The sequence below is a fragment of the Lampetra planeri genome, chromosome 60 (genome assembly GCF_965212315.1).
Source record: "Lampetra planeri chromosome 60, kcLamPlan1.2.h2, whole genome shotgun sequence".
In the NCBI taxonomy this organism is placed as follows: Eukaryota; Metazoa; Chordata; class Hyperoartia; order Petromyzontiformes; family Petromyzontidae; genus Lampetra; species Lampetra planeri.
In genome coordinates this window covers 42,831-66,421 of record NC_136166.1, presented here as the reverse complement: position 1 = coordinate 66,421, position 23,591 = coordinate 42,831, and the positions used below count along the sequence as shown (strand labels likewise).

The following is a 23,591-nucleotide window of genomic DNA, read 5'->3' as shown; positions in this document are numbered from 1 at the left end:
CTCCCCGGCCATTTTGTGGTGTGCCTCAGACGCAGTTGCTGTGGCAGTTTTTTTTGTAAACCTCGGCCTATCGTCACCTCGCGATAAATTTCTTATTTTTTTTATTTTAGTCGTTCCTTTCTCCCCCCCCTGTTGTGGTTAAAGAGTGAGCCATGGCGGAGGACGTGTGCGAGGAGTACAAGTCGTCGCTGGAAGACTTGACCTTTAACAGCAAGCCGCATATCAACATGCTGACCATCCTGGCGGAGGAGAATCTCCCTTTCGCGTCGCAAATCGTCAAGATTATTGAAGCGCAAATAGCCAAGGTTTTTACAAACTAAACAATGTCATTTTGTCACGCGTGTGAGATTTTTTTGAGGGGGCGGTTTTATTCGTTGGTTGTTTTGGGGGGAAGGAGGTGAGGTGATTTATAATTTTTGCGGGAGGAGGGAGACTTGAAACAAACATGGCCGAACGGCAGAGAGAGGGCCTCTAGTTGGAAAAAAAAACTAACACGAGGGTTTTTTTTACCATTTAAAAAAGCCACCGTCAAATGTTAACTTAACGGCGGCGGTTTCTCACGAAAGCCACGCCATCCACAACGATTTTTTTTGTTTATTTTTTTGTTTAAAAACATCGGCTTGAGGGAGACGCGAAAGTGAAAATCTGGATTCGTAACGTGATCGCGTTAATGTTAAATTGCCCTTGCGGCTTTTTTTGTGCGGGTAAAAAAGTTCGTACGCATTGTGGTTATATCGGCGGACCTTTTGTGAAATCCGCCGTGCCTACATCGTGTTACGCGACCATACTTCGTCACCGCTGATCAGTGCGGGTTTGGTGAATGGTATTCGACCGAGAATAACTAACATTCAAAGGGCGTTGTAGTTTTTTTTTACGATGTCTTTGGTGATGGCGTGTAGTTGTATTTCGTAAAGTATCTTGCTACACATCGTTATGAGTACACATCTGATGTGACTAACATAAAAGTAAATAATTGTGAAATGAACTAGACCTTATAACATTAGGTTAACCATAGAACGCGTTTAACTAATAGTAAATGTCCGATGTTACTAAACATGGCGTTTAATATACAGCCCATTTGGAAATCCACTTGCTGGTTCAGGCCTCGTCTCTTGCGTGATCTTAGTATTAACACGACATTGTTAATTTGGCCGTCTAGTTGAGAAGTGGGCCAGTGGCTATAATTAAAGTTTAATCGCTGGGACATTGTCTTTACGTGTGCAAGTGCTGTGTACAATACAGCACGAGTGATTGCGACTGCTCTTAACGATGCGCCTATTTTAGGGTGAGTCCGTGCATTACAATAATGCTGTACGTAAAACGTAAGCAAATTACACGGCCTATTTTATATCTCGCGTAATGGTAATGAAAGACTTGGTTTCACTAATTTCAAGTTAGGACGCGCCGCATTTTGATTAGTTTAAAGGCGCGCTAAGGTCTTTTATTTTTGAACGTTTTTATAGTTTAGTTGTTAACGTTGTGGCCACGGGGTGGAGCTCACTATCTGGGACGAATCGTTACATTGTACCGCGCTGAGATGGGAGAGAGGGGATCCTTCAATCGACGCCGGGTTTTCAGAGGCCCTCTAAAATTGTTGGTCGTTTTTACCAGGAACGTTTCCCAGTTTCGGCCATTATCTTCCCCACTTGAGTTGACCAATTTACAAACTCGTGACCTCCACACGTGGTTGGGGTGGGGGTGTTGTAATTGTGGCAGATGGTTTTGCGGAAATCGTGGATGGTCGGTAGGGGAGTGATGGGCTGCATTTCAAATTCAATGGCAGTAACTGACAAGGCCGTTTTGACAAGGCCGTTGCTAAGACATTGGTGTTGGGACTTTAAACAAAGGTCTATGAAGTAACTTAATGTTTTAAGACATTTAAAAACATCTCTTTTTTTTCGTAGCACAGACTCGCAACACCTTAAACCGAAGAAGACTTGCCAACAATATCCAATTTGGATATGTATCTGTAAATGTGTACTTACAGATATATATTTATCAACTGTGTTTGCGTGTATGTATGTCTGTAGAGATAGCTAGGGATATGTACAGCCAGTATCGTATATATTGTATACGTTGCACAATAGGCAATCGATATTGACAGCTTTCACAGAGGCGGCGTGATGTAATGACTACGGGCGGGGTGAGTTCGTGTGGCCCCCCCTACCGCTTGCATAACACCACGTGTGGTAGGGCGCTTCGTGTGTTTAAAATTCAACTTACTACAGCACTTGCCACGGGCGTTCAGTATTTAATCTGCGCCTGCGTGACTGGGTTTTTTTTCTGCCTCCCAAAGCAGCCGGTGTGATATTTGAAAAATATTTCCTTTTCTACCTAAAGTCTTATTATGAATTTTTTTGGTTCTAAAGTCAGCGGTTTAAACAAGAAAAGCGCACGTAACGAAGTTTAAAACGACAACAAAAAAAACCTCACGAGCGATAATCGAACAAAAGTATATAGATATTTTGCACTGTGTATGAAATAAAGAAAATAAACCACTGTGGGTGTGTTACTTTCCCTGGGACTCTGGAGCAAACAGTGTCTTTAGAGTCACGGCGGGGGTCGACGTCTGTGCGTGGCCTCACAAAGCCCCTCACCACCCACCACCACCACCACCCCCCCGTGTTAACCGGTCTTAAGTTCCATCTCGCCTCGTGTTGTAGTTGGCAGTGTGCAGCAGCAGCAAGGAGTAGCAATCATTTGAAGAATTTCCATCACCCCCCCCTTTGCCCTCCCCCTGCTACCCACTTCTGCCTGCACTGGATTCGTTGGGCCCCTTCCCTGGCTGGAATCTGCCCAGGATCAACAATTCTTAGGCACCTCCGCCAGCATTTTTTTTTTATTTGTGTGTGTCTCTAATATAGATCCTTACACGCGGCTTTTCCCGGCTATAGGACAGCTATAATCTCGGCCACTGTTTGGGCGACTCGTCGCCGGAGGCTGAGCTCGCGTGGGCAAATGTACAGCATGTTTAAAAGTTGACGTCCCGAGGAGACTGCGTTAATGTGTTCTTAGACCTGAGGCTTTCGGCATGGCAGCCATGCTGACATGGAAGCTGACACCACCCCTCCCTACTCTGCGGAGTAGTAGCCACATTGACCGTGCGTTGGACTCTTAAAGCCCATCGAAATGTGTTGGGATGTGGCAGTTTAAAATTGCCTTGTGGCCACCATTTTCTCGGGCAATTTGAAAACAACACCGTACGATGTGTTTTTGACACACGCAGCGCGTTGGGAACATGCTGTACTTTTGTGTGGTAGAGGGAAGGTCGTCTGCTGACCTGCGTCGTTCCAAGGTTAAATCCACGAATGTGGCTGCGTGAGCAAACCCAACAGCAACAACAAACAATCTCGGGCAAGCGTGCGTGCCACGGCAGCCTACGGCTGGCTGTAACCCCACAGCGTTGAGTGCACACACAGAGGTGAAATTCCCATCGTTGGAAAAAACATTTCCTTGTACTCACGTTAAGCAGTTGGTGTTGTAAACTAATACCTGTGCAAGTAAACTGGTTTAAAAAAAAAATAATTGGAATTTCACCCTGTTTGTGCCAGGGTCGGATTTAACCCAAGAAAAATGGGGCTTTTGTGTATCAATGTTAGTGCAGACATCTTAAAAGCGAGCTTCTCTTCACGGCTGATGGCAGCAGCTTGGCAAGTCGCACTCCCCCCTCATTTCTCAACATCTTGTGGCCACCACCAACTGCCGCCCCTTCCCATACCAACATCCTCTTCCCCTGAAACCTCATCGCGCAGACTACAAAAGGACCCCACCCCTGGCAGTGCCCGAAGACAAAATCAAGACGTTAACCGTGGACACGGCTGAGAAGAGTGGCCCAAAGAAATCCTTGTTGTTCACGGTCGTGACCACTCTCCAAGCTTGGGGCCCATCATCTTTGTAGTTGAGAAATCTTTGTCAAGTTGGGTCGCTCACCATTTTTTTTATGTTGGTGCAGTGACACCGATTTAGACCGGGTCGGTGGGGGGGATACGAAAGGTTTGATCCGCGTGGACCAGTTACAGTTCTGCTTTCTTGCGTCGACCAGCCCACGTGTTGTGATGGTGGTGGTCTGGTTTTTACGAGGGAATAAAAAGCCGGCTGCTCGATGCGAGGAATCTGGGACTGTTTCTGGACCACGCTGCGCGTGGCGTTCATCTCTTTCGTGTTGGGCAATTTGCCTGCGAGCAAAATTGCTTTTGTTTTGCCTGAAACCAAATTTCACGCGTTTGCAAAAATTGCCCCGGATTTTTGCATCGGTGGCTTTACAGTTATCGCAACTGTTGGAAACAATAACTATGAACTTTAAAAAAACATTGTCATTTCAATGTTGGTCTTGAGTTGCCGAGAATTCCGTGTTCAACTTAATTCCAGCCGCGGTTTCTCCTTTCTAAAACGCAATTTTTAGAAAACCGCCGTTTGCAAATTGTTAACAAAAAGGAGGCCTTTTGGAGAGAACCGTGTTTGGGATGTTTGACACTCATGGTATGTGAAGTTGCGATCTTGCTATTTTCACAGGTGGCTGTGAACCCTGGCGTGGGGACGATCTTTTCCCCAACAGCAATGGAGTGTTTGGTTGTGTTTTTGGTTAAATTGTTTAATGGTTTGTTTGCGAAGCGGTTTATGTTTTTTAAATGCTAACAAAAAACTTTAAATTGGAAACTGCTATGCCGATGCATGTTTTTACCGGTTTAATGATTTAAGAGCAACTCCCAAGTGGTTAGTATTGTTCACCTCTCTCCAGTTGGTAACATGCAGCAACCAACAGCATTGCAGTGACCACTGCATTGATGTATTGAATATAAGAGCCTCATCGTTGGGATCCGTCGCTTTAAGTAGTGACAGTGCACCCCCTGCGGATGGTTGACCGACTCAGGCGAACTATTGAAACCATTTGGGGTTTTTTTCGATTGCCTAAGTCAAAGCATTGCTAGTTGGGTGTATGTACTACGTTGAACATCTTTCGCACCGTGCGTAGCCAAACGCAGGGGGCTGGGCCCAAGGACGACCAACTTAAACGCAAAAAGCAGTTGTAATTATTGCGACGGTACGGAGTTTGTGCGCGCGCGCACGGCGAACATCTCTGCGCTCCCACCGGTGTCGCGTCCTCAACGGTGCGAGTTTCTCTGTTTGCAGGCACCAGCAGGGGAGCGTCTTCCCGTGCTCTACCTCATGGACTCCATCATCAAGAACGTGGCCCAGGATTACCTTGCGTTCTTTTCGCACAACATTGTGACGACGTTTACTTGCACTTTTGAAAAGGTATAAATGAAGGGCACCGTCAGCCCGTGAACTGTTACGCGATGAGAATTTTATAAAATTCGGTGAAAGGTTTTTTTTTTTTGGGGCTGGTAGCTGGGGGGTGAGTGGGTTTATTGCGGAACAGGGAAAGAAACCCCCTCAGTAAGAGATACATTTATCCGAGATCTTATCCATTCTGGCGCAACAAAAAAACCACGTCATTCTTATCGGACTTGATTTCTCCCCCCCCCTCAGTTGAATTGGTCAACCAAGATGGAATCCCGAGTCCCCTGAGTTGAATATTGTCAGAATGTGATGTATAACTTTTTTTAAACGACGCCCCAAGTTAATCCTTCAAAAAATAAAACCGCCTCGGTCATTAAACGAGCCGCTTGTTAAAACGTTCCTGGACGTCATTTGGGCTTCGGTTTTCGTGCCGGCTCTTGTATTGTGTAGCGCTCGCGTTTATTGCTCTGTAAAACTTGTCGAGTCTTGCACGCGTTAAAAGTTGCTGTCATTTCGTAAAAAAATACTGCTCTTTTTTTTTACTTGCGTGAAACGGTTGTGAATCTCAACACCGTGATCGCCAACGCGTTCAGTAACGTACAAATCGTCGCTTCTTTATCTCAAATGTGCCGTCGCCAAATTTCTCAACCGACATTTTTCCACGGTTGTGCCGCGCACGGCTCTCCGGCGCGGTTTTTCGGCTTGTGCCGCGGCTTTGTTCGGCGCGACATCCTGACGTTTTGCACCAAGTGCCTCGGTCGGGGGAGGAGGGGCCCAGGAGCCGAGGCGAAAGATGCTCCCGCCAAGAGTGGCGCTTGGCGCGGAACAACGCCGCTGCACGACCCGGACAAAACCACGCCCGGAGAGCCGTCACCACCGCCGCCGCCTTGTATCTTTTCCGTGGCGAGCTGCGTGTAACGGTGCTGTGGCCGGGCGACGTCGGCGGCGGCGCCCCCCTCGCCTCCTGCGGTTCGAGTTTTGTGGTTTGAGCATTTCATCCCCTCTGTCGCGCAGGTGGATGAGAACACGCGCAAGAACATGTTCAAACTTCGCTCCACGTGGGACCAAATCTTACCGCCGAAGAAGCTCCACAGCTTAGACGTGCACGTCAACAAGATAGACCCGGCGTGGCCCATACGGCCTCCGCCCGCCTCCGCTAACACCGGCAGCATTCACGTCAACCCCAAGTTCGTAACCAAGCTGGTGAGTGGGTAGCGCCACCGCTGGCCGGCTGACCTGCGCGCGTGTGTTTGGGTCGTACCGCGTGTTTTGGCGCGTCTTGAGATCTCACGCCGCTTGCTTGGAGCCTAAGTTTTAGCACTAGGCACATGTGGAGCGGCACGTCGGGCAATGCCGAAACGCCCCCACGGTACGAGCCAAAAAACTCATCGGAGAAGCCCCGGCATAAGTTGGGCGTTGGAAGCGTTGGCAAACCACTTCTGCATTCACACTTCTGACGTTTGCTATTAAAAGGTTCGATGTGTCTTGGGTTGCCCAACACCCGGAATTCGGTTTGACGAATTCCGGGTGTTTGGTCATCTCGTTTACACGATCCCCCCTCCCCAATAGAACGGTCGCCGGTGACAGTGGGGGGTTGTTTGACCGCGATTGTCCCCCCCCCCACAGCCCGAGGAGCCGAACCCTCCGGAGGCGGCCGAGGTGATGAGGCAGCAGCTGCTGGCGAAGCAGAAGCAGCTGCTGGAGCTGCAGCAGAAAAAGTTGGAGCTGGAACTCGAGCAGACGAAGGCCAAGCTGGTGAGTGAGCGGCGCCCACCCACGGGGCGGCTCGTTTATTATTTTGGTTTGGAACCCGCGTTCTCTCTCCGGTCGTCAAATCCGCCGCTGGTCTGGTCGCACGGGGACACGGGAGCGCCCACCTCCGCCAACTCGCGTCGCCAGTGAGAGAAGGGCGGGGCCTCGCAGTGCCGGGCGTCGTCGGGTCCGGAATATTCCCCTCCCGAGTGATCCTCGCGTCGACGGACAAAACATCGCGTGCTGATGCTTCCCCTCTGCAGATGTCGCGTGTCATGCCGCATGGTTGTAAACGATCGCTCCGCTCTCCTTCACCTATCCCCCCACCCCGCAGGAGGCTTCTTTGTCTGGGAACATCCCCGGAGCACCCAGGCCCCTGGTTGGCCATCGTCCCCCCTCCGTGCCCGTCCAGGAGATCAAGCCGCAGCCGGCGGCGCCGCTCTCTCACTCGCAGCTTCCCACGAGCGCCGGGGGAGTCCCGGCGGCGCGGCACGGCACGGCCACCGTGATGGTTCACCCGGGGCGCGACCCGCGCACCAACCGCGACCCCCGCATGAACCGAGACCCCCGGCTGCAGATGACGCAGCAGCATCACGAGCAGCAGCAGCTGGCGTTGATGGAGGATCAAGTCAGGTTTGTAGTCTTTTCGAGGGGTTGATAGTCTCATTGGGTTTAGTGCTCTGGGTTCATGGCTGCCTGTGCCGTGGTGATGGATGATTCACGTTCGCGTGCCGTGTGTTTTGTCGTCGATCCTCTCCCCCAGTGATGCGAAGGAGACGTCGCCGGTGCCCGCGGCGCCGTCGCGCTCCTCGCCCTGCCGGGCGACGCCGAGCCCCGCCCCCCGGGCCGAGGGCAGCAGCCCCCCTGAGGCGGCGGCGCCGGCGCGACCGCCCGCCGGAGCGCGGTCATCCCCCGCGTCCAAGCCGGTCGACAAACGGCACGAGGCGCCGGCGAAGGCCGCGGGCAAGCGGAGCGACGGAAAGGATCCGCCGTTCGGCGGCGAGCGGAAGAAGGAACCCTCGTCGGGCGGAGACCGGAAGAAAGGGGGCGACGCTCCCGACCCCAAGAAGATGGGCGACGCGTCCGGCAAGGACGGGCGCAAGGCCCCGCGCGATTCGGCGCGAGCGTCCGCCAAGCAGCGCGACCGCTCCCCGCCGCCCCGGCGGTCGTCCCCGTCGTCGCGCAGGAGGGGTCGGCGCTCGCCGCCCGCCTGGGCACCGGGGAGCGGCCGCAGGAAGACGAGCTCCCCCCTTCCCGCGTCGCACGGCGGCGGCGCGCGCCACAAAAGCCCCACGCCTCCCCAGGCCGGGCCGGCGGGTGCGGCGGCGGCGACGTCGGCCGCGGCGGCGGCTCTGCCGCGGGCGACGGACAAGCGGCGCGCCAGCCAGTCCCCCGCCAAGGCGGCCGACTGGCCGACCAAGCGGAGGAATTTGGACTCTCCGCTCAGGGCCACGGGGAGCGACGCCGGCGCCGGGGGGAGCGGGCGGCGCAAGGGAGGCAGTCCCGGAGCGCCGTCGCGTAGCCGTGCGAGGGAGCGGGGGGGAGCGCGGCGAGAGGGAGCGCGGCGAGGGCGTCCGTGGGAGCCGCTCGCCGATGACGGAGGGGCGGTTGCCGACGAAGAGGCGGAGGAGCCAGTCCCCCAGGTCTCCGCGAGGCCTGGCGCCGGCAGCCGCCGCCGCCCCCGGCGGCGCCGGCTCTAAGAAGACGACGCCCGAGAGAGTGCCGCTGCAGGCCAACCTGCCGGCGCGGGGACCGCACGGCAAGGCCGGGTGGGCGCCCGCTGCGAGGTACGGCACGGTCGCGCTTGGTGCACGTCGCTGTGACGGTTCCGCGACACCACCCATCCCCCAGCGCGTGTTCACGCTCGCTTTGGGCACCTCGCGAGCAATAATCTTGCTTTATATTTATCTCGAGCCGCCTTGGTTCAAGGCGTAGTTTTAAAAGCGGTTGAGTGATTTAGATGGCAGGGGGGTGGTGCTGGGGAATGAGTGAATGGCAAGAGAGGGACACTTTAGCCGGGGGTAGGGGCGGTCACGGAAGGGCTACAGGGGAGGGATGGGAAGGAGTGGAGGGGGGAAGGTAAGAGGGGGGTAGGATTATCCATTAATCAACATCTGGTTGTGGACTCGAGTTTTTCAATGTGAAATTCTGCTGTGCCTGTCCGTCTGAATGCTGCTGTGTGTGTGTTTGTGTGTGTGTTTGTGTGTGTGTTTGTGTGTGTTTGTGTGCACCCAGGGGGGCCGGCTGCGCCCCCCACCCACGGCACGGCCCCGAATGGCGACGCAACAACAAACGCGGTAGTGGTGGTGGTGGTGGTGGCGGCGGTGGCGTTGTCGCCGGCGGTGGGGGGGCCCGGGACAAGCCTCCCGAGGTGGAGAAGGAGCCGGAGTACCTGGGCTCGCCCCAGTTCTCGCCCGAGCCCCCCCCCTCCGAACCCGACACCCCCAACGTTGGCGAGGCCCCCCACCTGCACAAGCGCTTCCGCCGCTCTGCCTGGGAGCAGTTCAAGGGGTGCGCTTTTGACTCCTTTTTACGGTCTTGATCATGCTTGTCGTCAGCTATAGCAGTATAAGTAGCCGACATGGAAGAGGAGGTGTGTGTGCTTGTGCGTTTGTCTTTCTGTATGTGGGTTTGTGAATGTGCGTGTGGTGTAGGATTGTGGGGGGGCGGTAGTGCAGAGGTTAGTGCCACGCTGCGCTACGAAACCCGGCAGAACCCAAGTTCGATTCCCGCTCACGGCCAACAACGGTGATGATTATCTGAACCGGTCATGGGCCTCCGCTAGGTCGACTCGACCTCAAATAATTACGTAGAGCGGCATGCAGTTAGCACCGCCGCTCGAGACGAAGGCGGCGAGGCGTGGTGCTGGCCACCCACCCCCTCGAGTGCCGCACCGGCCTTCATAGGTGCCCGCTCGCTTGACGAGCACTTGCCCCGACAGTCTGTTAAGTTTACACGGGCGGGGGGGACCCTTTGTCTTTGTAGGATCCGCACCGGCCAGGAGAACCAACCGCAGCAGCAGCAGCAGCGGAGGGACTCTTGGGGCGCGGGGGTCAGTGTCCACCGCCGCTTCCCGTTCCCCCGCACGCCCACGCAGCACCACCCTCGGCCCAGCACCGACCCCGAGCTGCACATCCCCAAGGAGATCACGCAGGCCAACAAGCACGAGCTGTTGCGCAAGGTGAGGGGAGGGCGGGGGGTGCCGGGGGGCCTAGGGGACGAGCGAGTTGGGGGTGGGAGGGGGGTGTGCCCACTGTGGCCCACTGTGGCCTTTTGTTGACGCTTCCCAACAGGGAAGGTTGACCCAGCGTCACTGCGCTTGCTCCGTCTGTTACGACGGTTTGACGTAAACCACATTTATTTTTGCCCCGCCCGCTCCGTCTGTCCGTCTACGGCGGTAGCTCTCGTCAAGTACGTACGTTTAACTTCTTCCGCACCGTACGTCGCCAGCCGTGCAAATCGGAGGTGCGGGGGAAGGACAAACTGTTGGCCGTGATCCGTCCGCCGTTGGGTGAAGACCTTGTTGGTTTTTCCCAGGCCGATATGCAGCGCGAGTCCGGCCTCATCACCAACGAGCAGCACATGCAGATGGTGCACCAGCTGAACCAGCTGTTCAAGCTGCGGCCTCGCGGCGACTCGGGCCCGCGGCCCCTCCTGTCCGAGGCCGACATGGCCTACTACCAGCACAAGGCGAGCCTCAAGCAGCAGGGCAAGCGGCCGGCCGGCGTGCACCCGATGGCGCCGGTGAGTGGGGGTTTGGCGCCAGTCTCCGATGGCGGTGGTGGTGGTCTATGTTGTGTCTGTCTCTGTGTCTCTGTGTTTGTGTGTGTCTCTATCTGCTTTTGTGTATGTCTGTGTGTCTCCGTGTCTGTGCTTTGTCTCTCAAATTTAGCAATATTTCGAAGAACGTAATCAACCAGGTAGGGTGTTGACTGTTGTGTTAGCCGACTGTTGTATTGCATTATATTTCTAAGTTTACTAGGTTTTGTTTTTTCTTTCATTCCTACCTGATGATGGTTGCTTGTGTTGCAATCGAAACGTTGTATTCAATTATTTAATTTATTTTCTTTCTATGTGACTTTAACGAAAGAACCAAAGAGTAGGTGGTGGTGGTGTTTGTGTGTAGCTGGTTGTATGTGTGTATGGTGGTGGTGTTGGTGTGTGTGCGCGAGACGTCGCTGTGTGTACGTTCTGCTGTAGTAACTTGTTTTCTGACGAAACGTTTACGGGCTTGGGGGTCGACCGCCGCGTCGCATTTTTAATTCGCTCCGGCACTTTCCCGCAGCACGGGGAGCAGCAGCCCTGCGACGGCCCGCGGTCGTTGCAGACCCCTCCACCGCCGCTCCGCTCCCACGCCGACGGGCCTTGGCACGGCCCGCACGCGGCCGAGTCCAGCGCCTTCGACAAGCGGCCCGGCAAGCAGCCAGTGCCGCTGCCCGCCAGCCCCGGTGGCGTCTCCCGCAAGCCCCTGCTGATGACCCCGACGCTGGGGCGGAGGCCTCCGCTGCTGGGACCGTCGCCGAACCTGCGGAGGGGGGGACCCCAGCCGCCTCCGCCGCCCCCCGTCCCCGTTGCCGCGACCGCCGCCGCCGCTCCTGCGGCCGCCGCCGGCGGCGCGTCGACGGCCGTGGCCGCGGCTGCCGCTGGCGCGGACGAAGCCGCGGTGAAGAGGGAGGGCGAGGAGCGAGGGCCGGCCGACGAAGGCAGCAGGGCGCGCCGGGAGGTGCGTAACGGCGTCTTGCGGTTGTCAGGGTGGCGGAGGTGGGGGGGGGGGGGATGTGTCGGCTGGGGGGATCTTTTTGTCGGTCAGAATTGTGGTTAATTACCGTTACGGTTGCGGCAGCGTAGTCGGCTGAAATGACAATCGTGTTGTGTGTGTGCGCGCGTGTGTGTGTGTGTGTGCGCGTGTGTGTGGCGCCAGCAGCGAGTGGAGCTGCCCAGGGAGGGCAGCGCCGGCCCCCAGGGTCCTGATCCTCCGCGTGTGAGGGGGGGGCAGCGTGGCGAGTGGGGTGGGGGGCCCAGGAGAGTGGGAACCCCCCCCGAGCACTGGGTTCCTCCGCGGGAGGTGGGGGAGCGCAGAGGCAAGTTTGAGAAGCTTCCCGGTGAGTGGACACCCAGACGCGCACCCAGACACGCACACACCCAGACACGCACACACCCAGACACGCACACACCCAGACACGCACACACCCAGACACGCACACACCCAGACACGCACTGCCGCACACACCCAGATTGTAAATGTTGTGGCTTTGCTCTCCAACACACCGGTGTAGTGCTGTACTAGTGTAGAGGTGTAACGGAGGGCTTAACAAACACACTGGGCATGGTTATGACCGTACGCCGAGAGGCGCTTACATCGACGTCCGCACCGCTCAGCCTGGGGGGCTGACACGGAGCTGGGGTCCTCCACGGCCCCACCCCTCGGTGGGGGAGTTGCTATATAAGGCGGTGAGCCGGAGGGCTCGGGGTTCAGTGTTCAGCCTTAACCAGCGAAGCAAGAAGACCTGCTAGATAGGCCCTGGGACTCCCCTGGATCGCTGTCCTTCTCAGGACCGATCAGCGAAACCCAGTGGCGTGGCCCCGAGAGCCCAGAGCCGATGCTCTTGTAAGAGCCGGTCTGGGGACTCAGGGTGCCGTAATCCCAGCTTAACCAGGGCTGGGTTAGCTAGCCTCCCCTAGCCCGGTAGTGGAGGACCTAGGAGTAGGCTAGCTGTGACATAGAGTGTGGATCTCTCAGTTAGACGGGTGAAGGGGCCGATACCCCTTCAAGTGTTGTACATCTTGGCCTGTTATGTACTTTGTGCTTAATAAATAAGTGTGCCTCCAACTACGTCGTCCAAGTCTCCTGGAACCTACTACACTAGTAACGAATTGGTACGTTCTGTTTCCATGACAAACCTTATCAATTGGCATATTTATATTTTCTCTGAGTTTTAGTCGTTGATTCACGCACGCTCACTTTTACACGCACTACTTCTCTCGGAGGATTGTTCCGCTGGATAAAATATTCCCGCGGTTCGCAAGTGCGGATGTGCAAAATAGTCGGGCGCCCGTAAGTCGCGGTGGACTGCCTGCGATAACGATAGTGAGCCCCGGTCTCCTCGGAGTTAATGCCACGCAGACAGCGGACGCGGTGTTCTATCACCGAGGTAACGTGGCGAGGCTCACGGAGCCGCAGGGAATCGCCGGCTCGCTTCAACGTCCTTTGTTTTGCGTCAGGCCCCGGCGTGGAGGAACTGCGGGCACGGCGCTCGCGCGACCCCTCGCCAGCGGTGGACGCCCCCTACGCCTCTCCGCACGGCCGCCCCTTCGACGGCGCCGACGGGTTCGGCCAACGTGGCGGGGCCGGCGGCGGCGGCTTCAACAACAACAGCAGCAGCAACAACAAAGACGACGACCCCCCCGGGTGGTGGCGCGACGAACCGCGCAGCCCTCAGCGCGACGATGAACTCCCTCCACGCCGCTTTGACGGGCCCCCTCACCCGCCCGGCCGGCCCGACGGTCCCGTCGACAGATTTTCCGACGGGCCCCCGGAGAGGTTCGCCGACGGCCCCCCCCCTCGGCAGGTTCCCCGATAGGCCCGGCTCGAGGTTCGACGGACCCCAGGGGCCCGTGTTCGACGGGGGCCAGAGGTTCGACGGGCCCGCCTTGGATGGGCCGAACTTTGACGGACCGCAAGGGTCCCGGTTTGACGGGCCGCAGGGAGGATTCGATGGGCCACAGGGCGGACACAGATTCGACGGGCCGCAGGGCGGACACAGATTCGACGGGCCGCAGGGCGGACACAGATTCGATGGGCCGCAGGGAGGACCCAGATTCGATGGGCCGCAAGGACCCAGATTTGACGGCCCACAGGGTCCCAGATTTGACGGCCCACAGGGTCCCAGGTTCGACGGCCCACAGGGTCCCAGATTTGACGGCCCACAGGGTCCCAGGTTCGACGGCCCACAGGGTCCCAGATTCGACGGCCCACAGGGTCCCAGGTTCGACGGCCCACAGGGTCCCAGGTTCGACGGCCCACAGGGTCCCAGGTTCGACGGCCCACAGGGTCCCAGATTTGACGGCCCACAGGGCATGCGATTCGACGGACCCCAGGGCCCCAGGTTCGATGGGCCTCAGGGTGTGCGTTTCGACGGCCCACAGGGTCCCAGGTTCGACGGCCCACAGGGCATGCGATTCGACGGACCCCAGGGCCCCAGGTTCGATGGGCCTCAGGGTGTGCGTTTCGACGGCCCACAGGGCATGCGATTCGACGGACCCCAGGGTCCCAGGTTCGACGGCCCACAGGGCATGCGTTTCGAGGGACCCCAGGGCATACGATTCGACGGCCCGCAGGGCATGCGTTTCGAGGGACCCCAGGGCCCCAGGTTCGACGGGCCCCAGGGTGTGCGGTTCGACGGGCCGCAAGTGCCCCGATTTGAAGGGCCGCAGGGCGTCCGATTCGAAGGGCACCGCTTCGAGGGGCCTCGCATGCTGCACTTTGAGGGGCCGCAGTCTCATCCGGGGCCACGATTCGATGGGCCTTCGGTTCCTCGGTTCGACGGCCCAGGCGGCGTCGGGGCTCAGTTTGGCGGGCAGCAGCAGCAGCGTCAACAACAGGCCGCGTTTGAGGGGCCGCACGGGGGGCAGCGCTTTGACGGCGGGCCGCAGTTCGTGACGCAGCAGCCGGGCCACCAGACGGGCCCCTTTGGATTCCCGCCGGGTTCCCACCTCCAGGGAATGGCGATGGGGCCCAACGACCACCACATGGGCAACCTCGGCATGGGCATTTCTCAGCACGGCCAGCAGGTGAGCGCGTGTGGCGTTGTGCGTGTGGCGTTGTGCGTGTGGCGTTGTGCGTGTGGCGTTGTGCGTGTGGCGTTAGTGCGTGTGGCGTTAGTGCGTGTGGCGTTAGTGCGTGTGGCCTTAGTGCGTGTGGCCTTAGTGCGTGTGGCGTTAGTGCGTGTGGCGTTAGTGCGTGTGGCGTGCGTGTGTGTGGCGTTGCGTGTGTGGCGTTGCGTGTGTGGCGTTAGTGCGTGTGGCGTTAGTGCGTGTTGCGTGTGTGTGGCGTTAGTGCGTGTGGCGTTGCGTGCGTGGCTTGCCAGCAGCGCTCTGCAGAAGCATCTTAAGGCAGTGGTTTCTCTTAACCTTTAATGCAGGCTTGCATGCCCCTTTGGTACTCAATCGTTAAAAAAAGTAATAGTGTTAATAAATACATAGGGTTTAAGGAAACAAAGTAGTCGTTACTTACGTGCCCGTGCTTAATTTGCGTTTCGGTGATTTACCTCGGAACAAAATTCCTGCCACGTATCGCCGCACCCCCAGGGGATGATGCCTTGATGCACCCAGGTTGATAAGAACCACTGAGCTAAGGCGTTCTGCCTCCTCTCTCCGCAGCTCATGGGCATGGCGCACGTCACGGGACCCCGGCCGCACTTTGGCCCTGGGGGGGGCCAGCCGTTCATGCCGGCCTCGCAGGTGCAGGTCGCCATGATGTCCCAGGCCCTGCAGCACGGCGCCATGATCCGCGGGCCCATGCAGCAGCAGCACCAGCAGCAGCTCATGCAGCACCAGCATCGCATGTGTGAGTGGCTGCTTTCCCCACCACCGCTACCGCTCACCAATGCCACTCGCTACCACGACCACTCACCACCACTCACCAGTACCACTCGCCACCACTACTACGACCACTTACTGCTACTCGCGACCACTCACCACCACTCACCGCCACTACTCGCCACCGATCATCAATACTACGACCACTCACCGCCATTAGCATCTAGTGCTGCGGTGACGTCGCCACCACCTGGTGGCTAACGGCGGCTGACGACGTTGCTTGTGCGCGCGTGTGTGTGTGTTTGCGTGTGTTTGCGTGTTTGCATGTGTTTGTCTGTCTGTGTGCGTGTGGCAGCGATGGGGCTGATGGGATCGGACAACCACATCGGCCAGGTGGACGTGAACTCGCTGTTCTCGAAGCTCGTGGCCTCGGGAATCCTGCAAGTCCAGACGACGACAACCGCCGGCACCGCCGGTGAGTGGAGAAGGCGAACCCCCACACCCCTCGTCGTTTGTACACCACCCCCCCCCCCTCCACGATCTCTTCCCCTCCCGCTCTTGCCACAGACAGTAAATCTTCCGTCGTATGGCGGTCAAACCGATAGTTTAAATTTTCTTGGTTCTTTCGGTAAAGTCAGGTAGAAGGGAAATAAAATAGTAAAATAAAACATAATAAAATAATTCTCACGACGTTTCGGCCACAACGCAAGCAGCCGTCCTCAGGTGAAGACCAGGTCTGTCGGGGAGACAGCAACAGACCTGCTCTTCACCTGAGGACGGCTGCTTGCGTTGTGGCCGAAACGTCGTGATAATTATTTTATTGTTTTATTTTTATTATTGTATTACTTCCCTTTCTACGTGACTTTACCGAAAGAACCAAGAAGATGAATCCCTGCAGTCACGAAAGAAGCTTTAAATCGAAGTTAAAATTTTCACGACTGGCATGCAGCGGCACAGTTGATTTGCAAATCCCGGGCGAACGTGCCGGTGGTGTTCTTGCGCGCTCATCGATGACCATTCTGAGATGATCGATCGACGCAGTTTATCGACGAGCGACCGAGACCCAGATTCGAACCCAGGTTCTTGGCAGTGTCCGGCGGCTCGCCGCGAGGTCACCTCCGAGCAGCCCGGTCACCTCTCGCCCTCCCCCCTCTGACCCCGTTCCGCTCGTTTCTCCCTCTCGCCGCGAGGTCACCTCCGAGCAGCCCGGCCACCTCTCGCCCTCCCCCCTCTGACCCCGTTCCGCTCGTTTCTCCCTCTCGCCGCGAGGTCACCTCCGAGCAGCCCGGTCACCTCTCGCCCTCCCCCCTCTGACCCCGTTCCGCTCGTTTCTCCCTCTCGCCGCAAGGTCACCTCCGAGCAGCCCGGTCACCTCTCGCCCTCTGACCCCACTGCGCTTGTTTCTCTGACCCCGTTCCACTCGTTTCTCCCTCTCGCCGCAGACGACGCTCGCAACGAGAGCAACGCTCGGGTGACGGAGGGGGCGGCCAAGAAAGCAGAGGAGGCCTCCAAAGAGGATGAGGAGGTGGACGAGGAGGAGGAGGAGGACGACGATGTCGACATGCCGGACCTGTCCGGCTTCGCCATCGAAGACCTCAAACAGTGAGCAGCGTCGCGTCGTTAAAACCATCGACCGAGTTTATTTTGCCCCAGATGCGACCTAGCGACACATGATAGCGCAACGGAGGGGTTTATCATTATCACGTGGACATTTATATCAGCAGCCAACCGCTCTAAACGCGTGACGTTGATTCTAAATGTGGAAGGGAAAAAAACCGGATGGCCCGGAGAAAAAATCCACACGCGATCATGGGGATAGAGACACGCAAACTCCAAATATATAGCAGGCGTCATCAGGGTCGGGATCGAACCCACGACCTCGTGTAGACCAGGCGAGGTAGTTAACATCTCACCACGGAGAGAGAGAGACACGCAAACTACAAATATACAGCAGCAGGCGTCAGGGTCGGGATCGAACCCACGACTTCCTGTAGACCAGGCGAGGTAGTGAACATCTCCTAGGTGTTGTGGTCGCTCACACGGCAATGTGGGATGGTGACCCACTGTGTGGCGGGTATAGCAAATATGTTTGCCAATCTTATTTCTACTGATATTTTAATTATTCTGAAAAGTGTGTGTGTGCGCGTGCATATGTATGTATATTTAAGTTCTTTCGCACCGTACGTTGCCAACCATGCTAATCGGAGGTGCGGAAGGATAACAAAGTAAAACACAAAAAGGCATTTCTAAAGAAATGAGTTTGTTAATCTCAACGATTATTTAAATGTGGATAGCTCCAGTGGCTCCCTAATATCGGAATGAAGCGCATCTGAAAGTATGAAGTACGCGCTGCGAGGATGTCTTGCGTGTGTGTGTGTTTAAGTATACTCGAGTGTGTGTGTGTGTGTGTTTAAGTATACGCGAGTGTGTGTGTGTGTGTGTTTAAGTATACGCGAGTGTGTGCGTATTAATCCGGTTGTGTGTGTGTTTAAGTATACGCGAGTGTGCGTGTGTGTGTGTTTAAGTATACGCGAGTGTGTGTGTGTGTGTGTGTTAAGTATACGCGAGTGTGTGCGTATTAATCGGGTTGCGTGCGTGTGTGTGTTTAAGTATACGCGAGTGTGTGCGTATTAATCGGGGTGCGTGTGTGTGTTTAAGTATACGCGGGTGTGTGCGTATTAATCGGGGTGCGTGTGTGTGTTTAAGTATACGCGAGTGTGTGTGTGTGTATTCATCCGGTTGCGTGCGTGTGTGTGTTTAAGTATACGCGAGTGTGTGCGTATTAATCGGGTTGCGTGCGTGTGTGTGTTTAAGTATACGCGAGTGTGTGTGTGTGTGTGTATTCATCCGGTTGCGTGCGTGTGTGTGTTTAAGTATACGCGAGTGTGTGTGTGTGTGTATTCATCCGGTTGCGTGCGTGTGTGTGTTTAAGTATACGCGAGTGTGTGTGTGTGTGTGTATTCATCCGGTTGCGTGCGTGTGTGTGTTTAAGTATACGCGAGTGTGTGCGTATTAATCCGGTTGCGTGCGTGTGTGCGCGAAGGCGCTACGACGGGGTGGTGCAGCGCCTTTACTCAGGCATCCAGTGCTACTCGTGCGGCATGCGCTTCACCGCGCGCCAGACGGACGTCTACGCCGACCACCTCGACTGGCACTACCGCATGAACCGCATGGACAAGGACCTGAGCAAGAAGGTCACCCACCGCCGCTGGTACTACTCGCTCGTGGTAAGCGGCGCTCGCTGAATCGCTCGGTGGCTCGGAGACGATAACTACCTCGCCTGGTATGCAGGAGGTTGTGGGTTCTATCCCGACCCTGCTGAGGCCCGCTGTATATTTGGAGTTTGCGTGTCTCTCTCTCTTCCCCATGGTGAGATGTTAACTACCTCGCCTGGTTATACAGGAGGTCTCCCTCGCATCTCCCTTGTATACCGACCGAGGCCACGCCCTACTTGATCATTCTCGCTGACTCTGGACGCTCGCTCCACCGGCAGACTCCACCGTCCTCTTCCATCACCTGACCACGCTCCCTTCTTGATCATTCCCGTAGCCAGCAGTCCCTTCACACTCACAACTGACTCCCCTGTCATTATCTCCCGCGGCCACTAGTCCCTTCGCATTCACAGCTGACTCCCCTGTCATTACCTCCCATGGCCACCAGTCCCTTCGTACTCACAACTGACTCACGTGTCATTACCTCCCGTGGCCACCAGTCCCTTCACACTCACAGCTGACACCCCCGTCACACCCCCGTCATTACTTCCCGTGGCCACTAGTGCATTCGTACTGTAGGTTGACCTCCGTCATTTCCTCCCATAGCCACCAGTCCCTTCGCATTCACAACTGACACCCCCATCACACCCCCGTCATTACTTCCCGTGGCCACTAGTGCATTCGTACTGTAGGCTGACCTCCGTCATTTCCTCCCATAGCCACGAGTCCCCTCACACCGCATGCCGGCTCTTGTCATTACATGTTGAACTTCTTTCGCACCGTACGTAGCCAGCCGTGCTATGTATGTGTGTACGTTGAACTTCTTTCGCACCGTAACCTCCCCAACCGCGCTAAACGGAGGTGCAGGGGAAAGGACGACAAACTAAACACGCGCAAAAAAGCGCACCTGGCCTGGCACAACCGCACTAATCGGATGTCAAACTCGTTTGCTCGGAGCTCTGTCCAACCCTTGACCTCCCGTCGTTGCCGTCGCCGCAGGACTGGATCGAGTTTGAGGAGATCGCCGATCTGGAGGAGCGGGCCAAGAGCCAGTTCTTCGAGCAGGTGCAGGAGGAGGTGGTCCTCAAGACGCAGGAGGCCACGCGAGAGAAGGAGTTCCTGAGCGTGCCCGCTGGGCCCGCCGGCGTCGAAGAGGTGCGCAGGCGCTCGCGAGGGCGGGGGGCGGGGAGGGGGGGTCATCGTGGGTCGTCGTCGTCGCATTCCGTTCGTTTCATCGCCGTCGTTCATCATGCGGCGGCGTAGTCGCTGTTGCGTACTCCGAGACTAAAGGGGCGTGTGTGCGTGCGCGACTTTCCAGCTTTGCGAGATCTGCCGTGAGCAGTTTGAGCAGTACTGGGACGAGGACGAGGAGGAGTGGCACCTGAAGAACGCCGTCAGGGTGGACAGCCGGGTGAGTTGGCGGTGCCCGATGGGTCGACGCACGCACAAAAACAAAGCTCCCGCGGTGTAACCTTCACAGACTGTTGGTGCTGGTAGCGAGCGCCTGTGAATTGAAAGGGCACACGAGTGATCGGTCAAGGCGCATGCGCCGTGAAACTGATCGTAAACGACCGCGAGGCGCGCGAGTGATGCCCGAATCACCCTGACCCCCCCCCCCCCGTCTCTCGTGTTGCAGACGTTCCACCCGACGTGCTACGAAGACCACAAGGATGTGAGTACACCCACCCCGCCCCGCCCCGCCCCGCCTATCGGGGCGTCTCTACACACACACACCACCACACACCACCACACACACCCACCACACACACACACACCCACCACACACACACACTTCCCACCGCACACACACACACACCACCACACACACACCCCCACCACACACACCCCCGCCACACACACAACACCCCCCCCCCACACACACACACCCCCCCCCCCACACACACACCCCCACCACACACACACACACCCCCACCACACACACACACACGCTTCCCACCACACACACACACCCCTACCACACACACACACCCCACACACACACTCCCCGCTCAAACTCTGCACGGACCACACCGTGTGGACACACCCACCCACACGTGGAGCGCTATGAGAGCTTAGTCTTGCGTTTCGGTCAATGGGAGATGTATTTGGTTGTGCGTTGGGGAGTGATGTGCATCGGTGACCCTCCCCCTCCCTGTCCACCTTCCGTGCCCACCCTCCCTTCCTCCCCCCCCAGTCGTCATTTGACCTCACTCCGACTCCCACGACCTCCACGCAGGAGAACCCGCTCGAGTGCGCACTGAGCGACGCTCGCAAACCCGGCGGCGACGACAACGACGACGGCGGCGGCGGTGGCGCCGTTGCCGCCGACGCTGCCGCCCATTCGGCGTCGTTTGTGGCGTGCGGCTCCCAGGACTCGGCGCTGGGCAGCTCGCTTGAAATCTCCCCGTCGGACTCGGCTCCGCAGGACGCTGCGCCGTCGCGGGAGAGCCGTCCGACCGGGGTCGCGGTGGAAGCCGGTGGAGACGCCGTCCCCGCGCCGGACGGCGCCGACGGGGGCTCCGACCGGGCGGGCGAGCGGCACGCCGACGCCGCGGACGCTGCCGGTAACGCCGCTGGTACCACTGCTGGTACCGCTGCCAGTACCACCGCCGGTGCCGCCGGTGCCGCCGCCACCGCTTCTTCTCCGCCGCCGCCGGGCGGCACCGAGTTGTCGGTGCGACCCGCCGACGTGCAGGTCAAAATGGAGACGGAGTGAACATTGCGGCGTCGCGTGTGACGTGCCAGGCCCGCGTGCCGCTGCTGCTGCTGCTGCCGCCGTGTGCCGTGAGGGCCATCGAATTAAAAATGCGAGGCGGGTGAAAAGCGGTGGTCGGCCGCTATCCTCATCATGCCCGCTTGTGATCTGTTTATCGGCGCGGTTTTTATTTTTTTTCCTCAAAAGAAATGTCTCAAAAGAGTGAGTCGGACCCACCAAACGCCACGCAAGTCTTGCCGCGAGCCGCTGCTGCTTCGGGGTTTCTTTCGGGCCCGTAGGAGGTGGGCACGTGATTTGTTTGAAACGACGTACGCACGCGGACGTCCGTTTGCGTGGCAGTGCGTGACGCGGCTGCCTCGTGCGCGTACGGCGCACTTTACTTGAACCGCCATCTCGGTCTTAAGAAAACATTTTCTTTCGTTAACTCGCCGAGAAGGGATGAAACCATCCCATCTCTCGGGAACGTAGCCCCCTCCCCCCCCCCCCCTTGCTGAACAACTTCCCGCGACTTGGGCAACTTTGCACTGCAGGTCGCGACCTCCTTGCCAAGCGGTCGGGGAGATGTCGAGCCGCGTTGGGGCGTTCATTTCTGTGGGCGGGCAGACTCCTTCCCACCCCAACCCCCACCCCCCGCGACGACTTGTATACATGTGTATATGCGGCAGAAATCTGTAAATTATTATTACCGTTCTGAGAATAAAGATATTTTTGATAACCGCCTGGTGTGAGCGCCCAATTGTCGGCCCGGGTGGGCACGGAGCGAGTGGGTGGCAAATTCGCCTGCTGGTAGCTTCTTTGTTGTGGCTGACACCCCCCTTCCCCCCAGTGTGGCTTGCAGGGGGATCGGTTCATTCGTCCTCTCGAGTGAACACGCAGCGCTAACCCCCCCCACCCCCCCCCCCTTTCGTCCGTGATGGCTCGTGAAGTAATTTAGCCAAAATTGAAGCTGCGAAAATTTTTGTTGTCGTGTTTCTCAAGATGCTTTAATGGAATTTTTAAAAATGATTTGCTCAAATGCCGACTTTGTCCCCCTCCGTGTGTGCGCGTTTTAAGCGTTTGGTTATCGCGTTCTGTGTGCACGCGGCTACGTGGTTTGTGGCGAGTGCGCGAATAGACACCGCTCGGACCCCCCCCCCCTCCCCCAGAGGCGTTTCGAGGCGAACCTTTGGGAGCGATCTGACAGAACGGCGTCCTTGGCGATCGCCGGTGAACGTGGGATGGGAGGGAGACAAACCCAGCGAGGATGTGGTCGTTGCGGAACGCGTGCGCTGTGTGTACTGGTGACTTACGGGAGTCTTGTCGAGGTGTTAATACAGCACCCTTGCTTCGGTTAGCTGTGAGATTTAAGTTTTACGAATTTAAGGTCAACACCAGTGGCGTCGTCGCGCTCCGGACGCGCCATTCGTTTTGAACTCACATTGAAACACCACCACACACCCCCCCCCCCCACCACAGGTTTTCGAACATTGCCGGCGATTCGTGTAAAACACATTCTTCGTTCAATAAAAGTACGCCGAAAGTGAACAACGTCCTTCTCGTGCTTTGTGTGAATGGAGCTGTGAGTGTGCAAGCAATGGGGGAGCCCCCCCCTCCGTGTGCCTCGTAGTGGGCCTGGTGGCCAGAGGTCGCAACCGGGTACCCGATACCCGTACCCTACCCGATACCCGGCTACCTGTACCCGGCTGGGTACGGGTACCCGTTTGCGACCCTGGTGCGGCCGGGTACGGGTAGCCGCACGTGACTCACCTCAACCAATGAGTGAGAAGGCCGTGAGTCACTGGCGAGTAACCGTTTGTCACTCATTTCCCAACGTCTTGTCTCTTCGCACAATTCAAGTTCCTAGAATCAACCCACCCGCGCCTGCAACGTGGCTTCATCCCAGAGGTCGCAATCAGATATCCGATACCCTACCCGTACCCGGCCGGGTACGGGTAGGGTATGGCCGGGTACGGGTACTCGTTTGCGACCCTGGTGCGGCCGGGGTACGGGTAAGGAAACAAAACCCGTTTGCGACCTCTGCTGGTGGCTCACGGCCCGTAGGGGGCCTCAGCGCTTTGTAGGAGACACCGTGTGAGACGAGCTCGCTACCAACCCGTGATTGGAACCTGACGAGAGAGGGGTTTACGACTCGG

At 57.3% G+C, this 23,591-nt stretch overlaps 1 protein-coding gene across 1 annotated transcript; it reads left to right on the top strand.

Annotated features, from left to right (window-relative positions):
• Window positions 1-22,176, top strand: PCF11 (PCF11 cleavage and polyadenylation factor subunit). The gene is given in 22 exon segments (XM_078618995.1): window positions 1-305; window positions 5,131-5,256; window positions 6,256-6,444; window positions 6,868-6,996; window positions 7,328-7,626; window positions 7,757-8,531; window positions 8,533-8,780; window positions 9,229-9,504; window positions 9,979-10,174; window positions 10,531-10,737; window positions 11,279-11,716; window positions 11,915-12,095; window positions 13,216-13,547; window positions 13,549-14,784; window positions 15,373-15,559; window positions 15,887-16,006; window positions 16,974-17,133; window positions 18,575-18,758; window positions 19,743-19,898; window positions 20,062-20,154; window positions 20,380-20,415; window positions 20,938-22,176. Coding segments are annotated over 22 exon segments (6,243 nt in total). The 5' UTR covers window positions 1-152; the 3' UTR covers window positions 21,460-22,176.
• The last annotated feature ends 1,415 nt before the right edge of the window (window positions 22,177-23,591 follow it).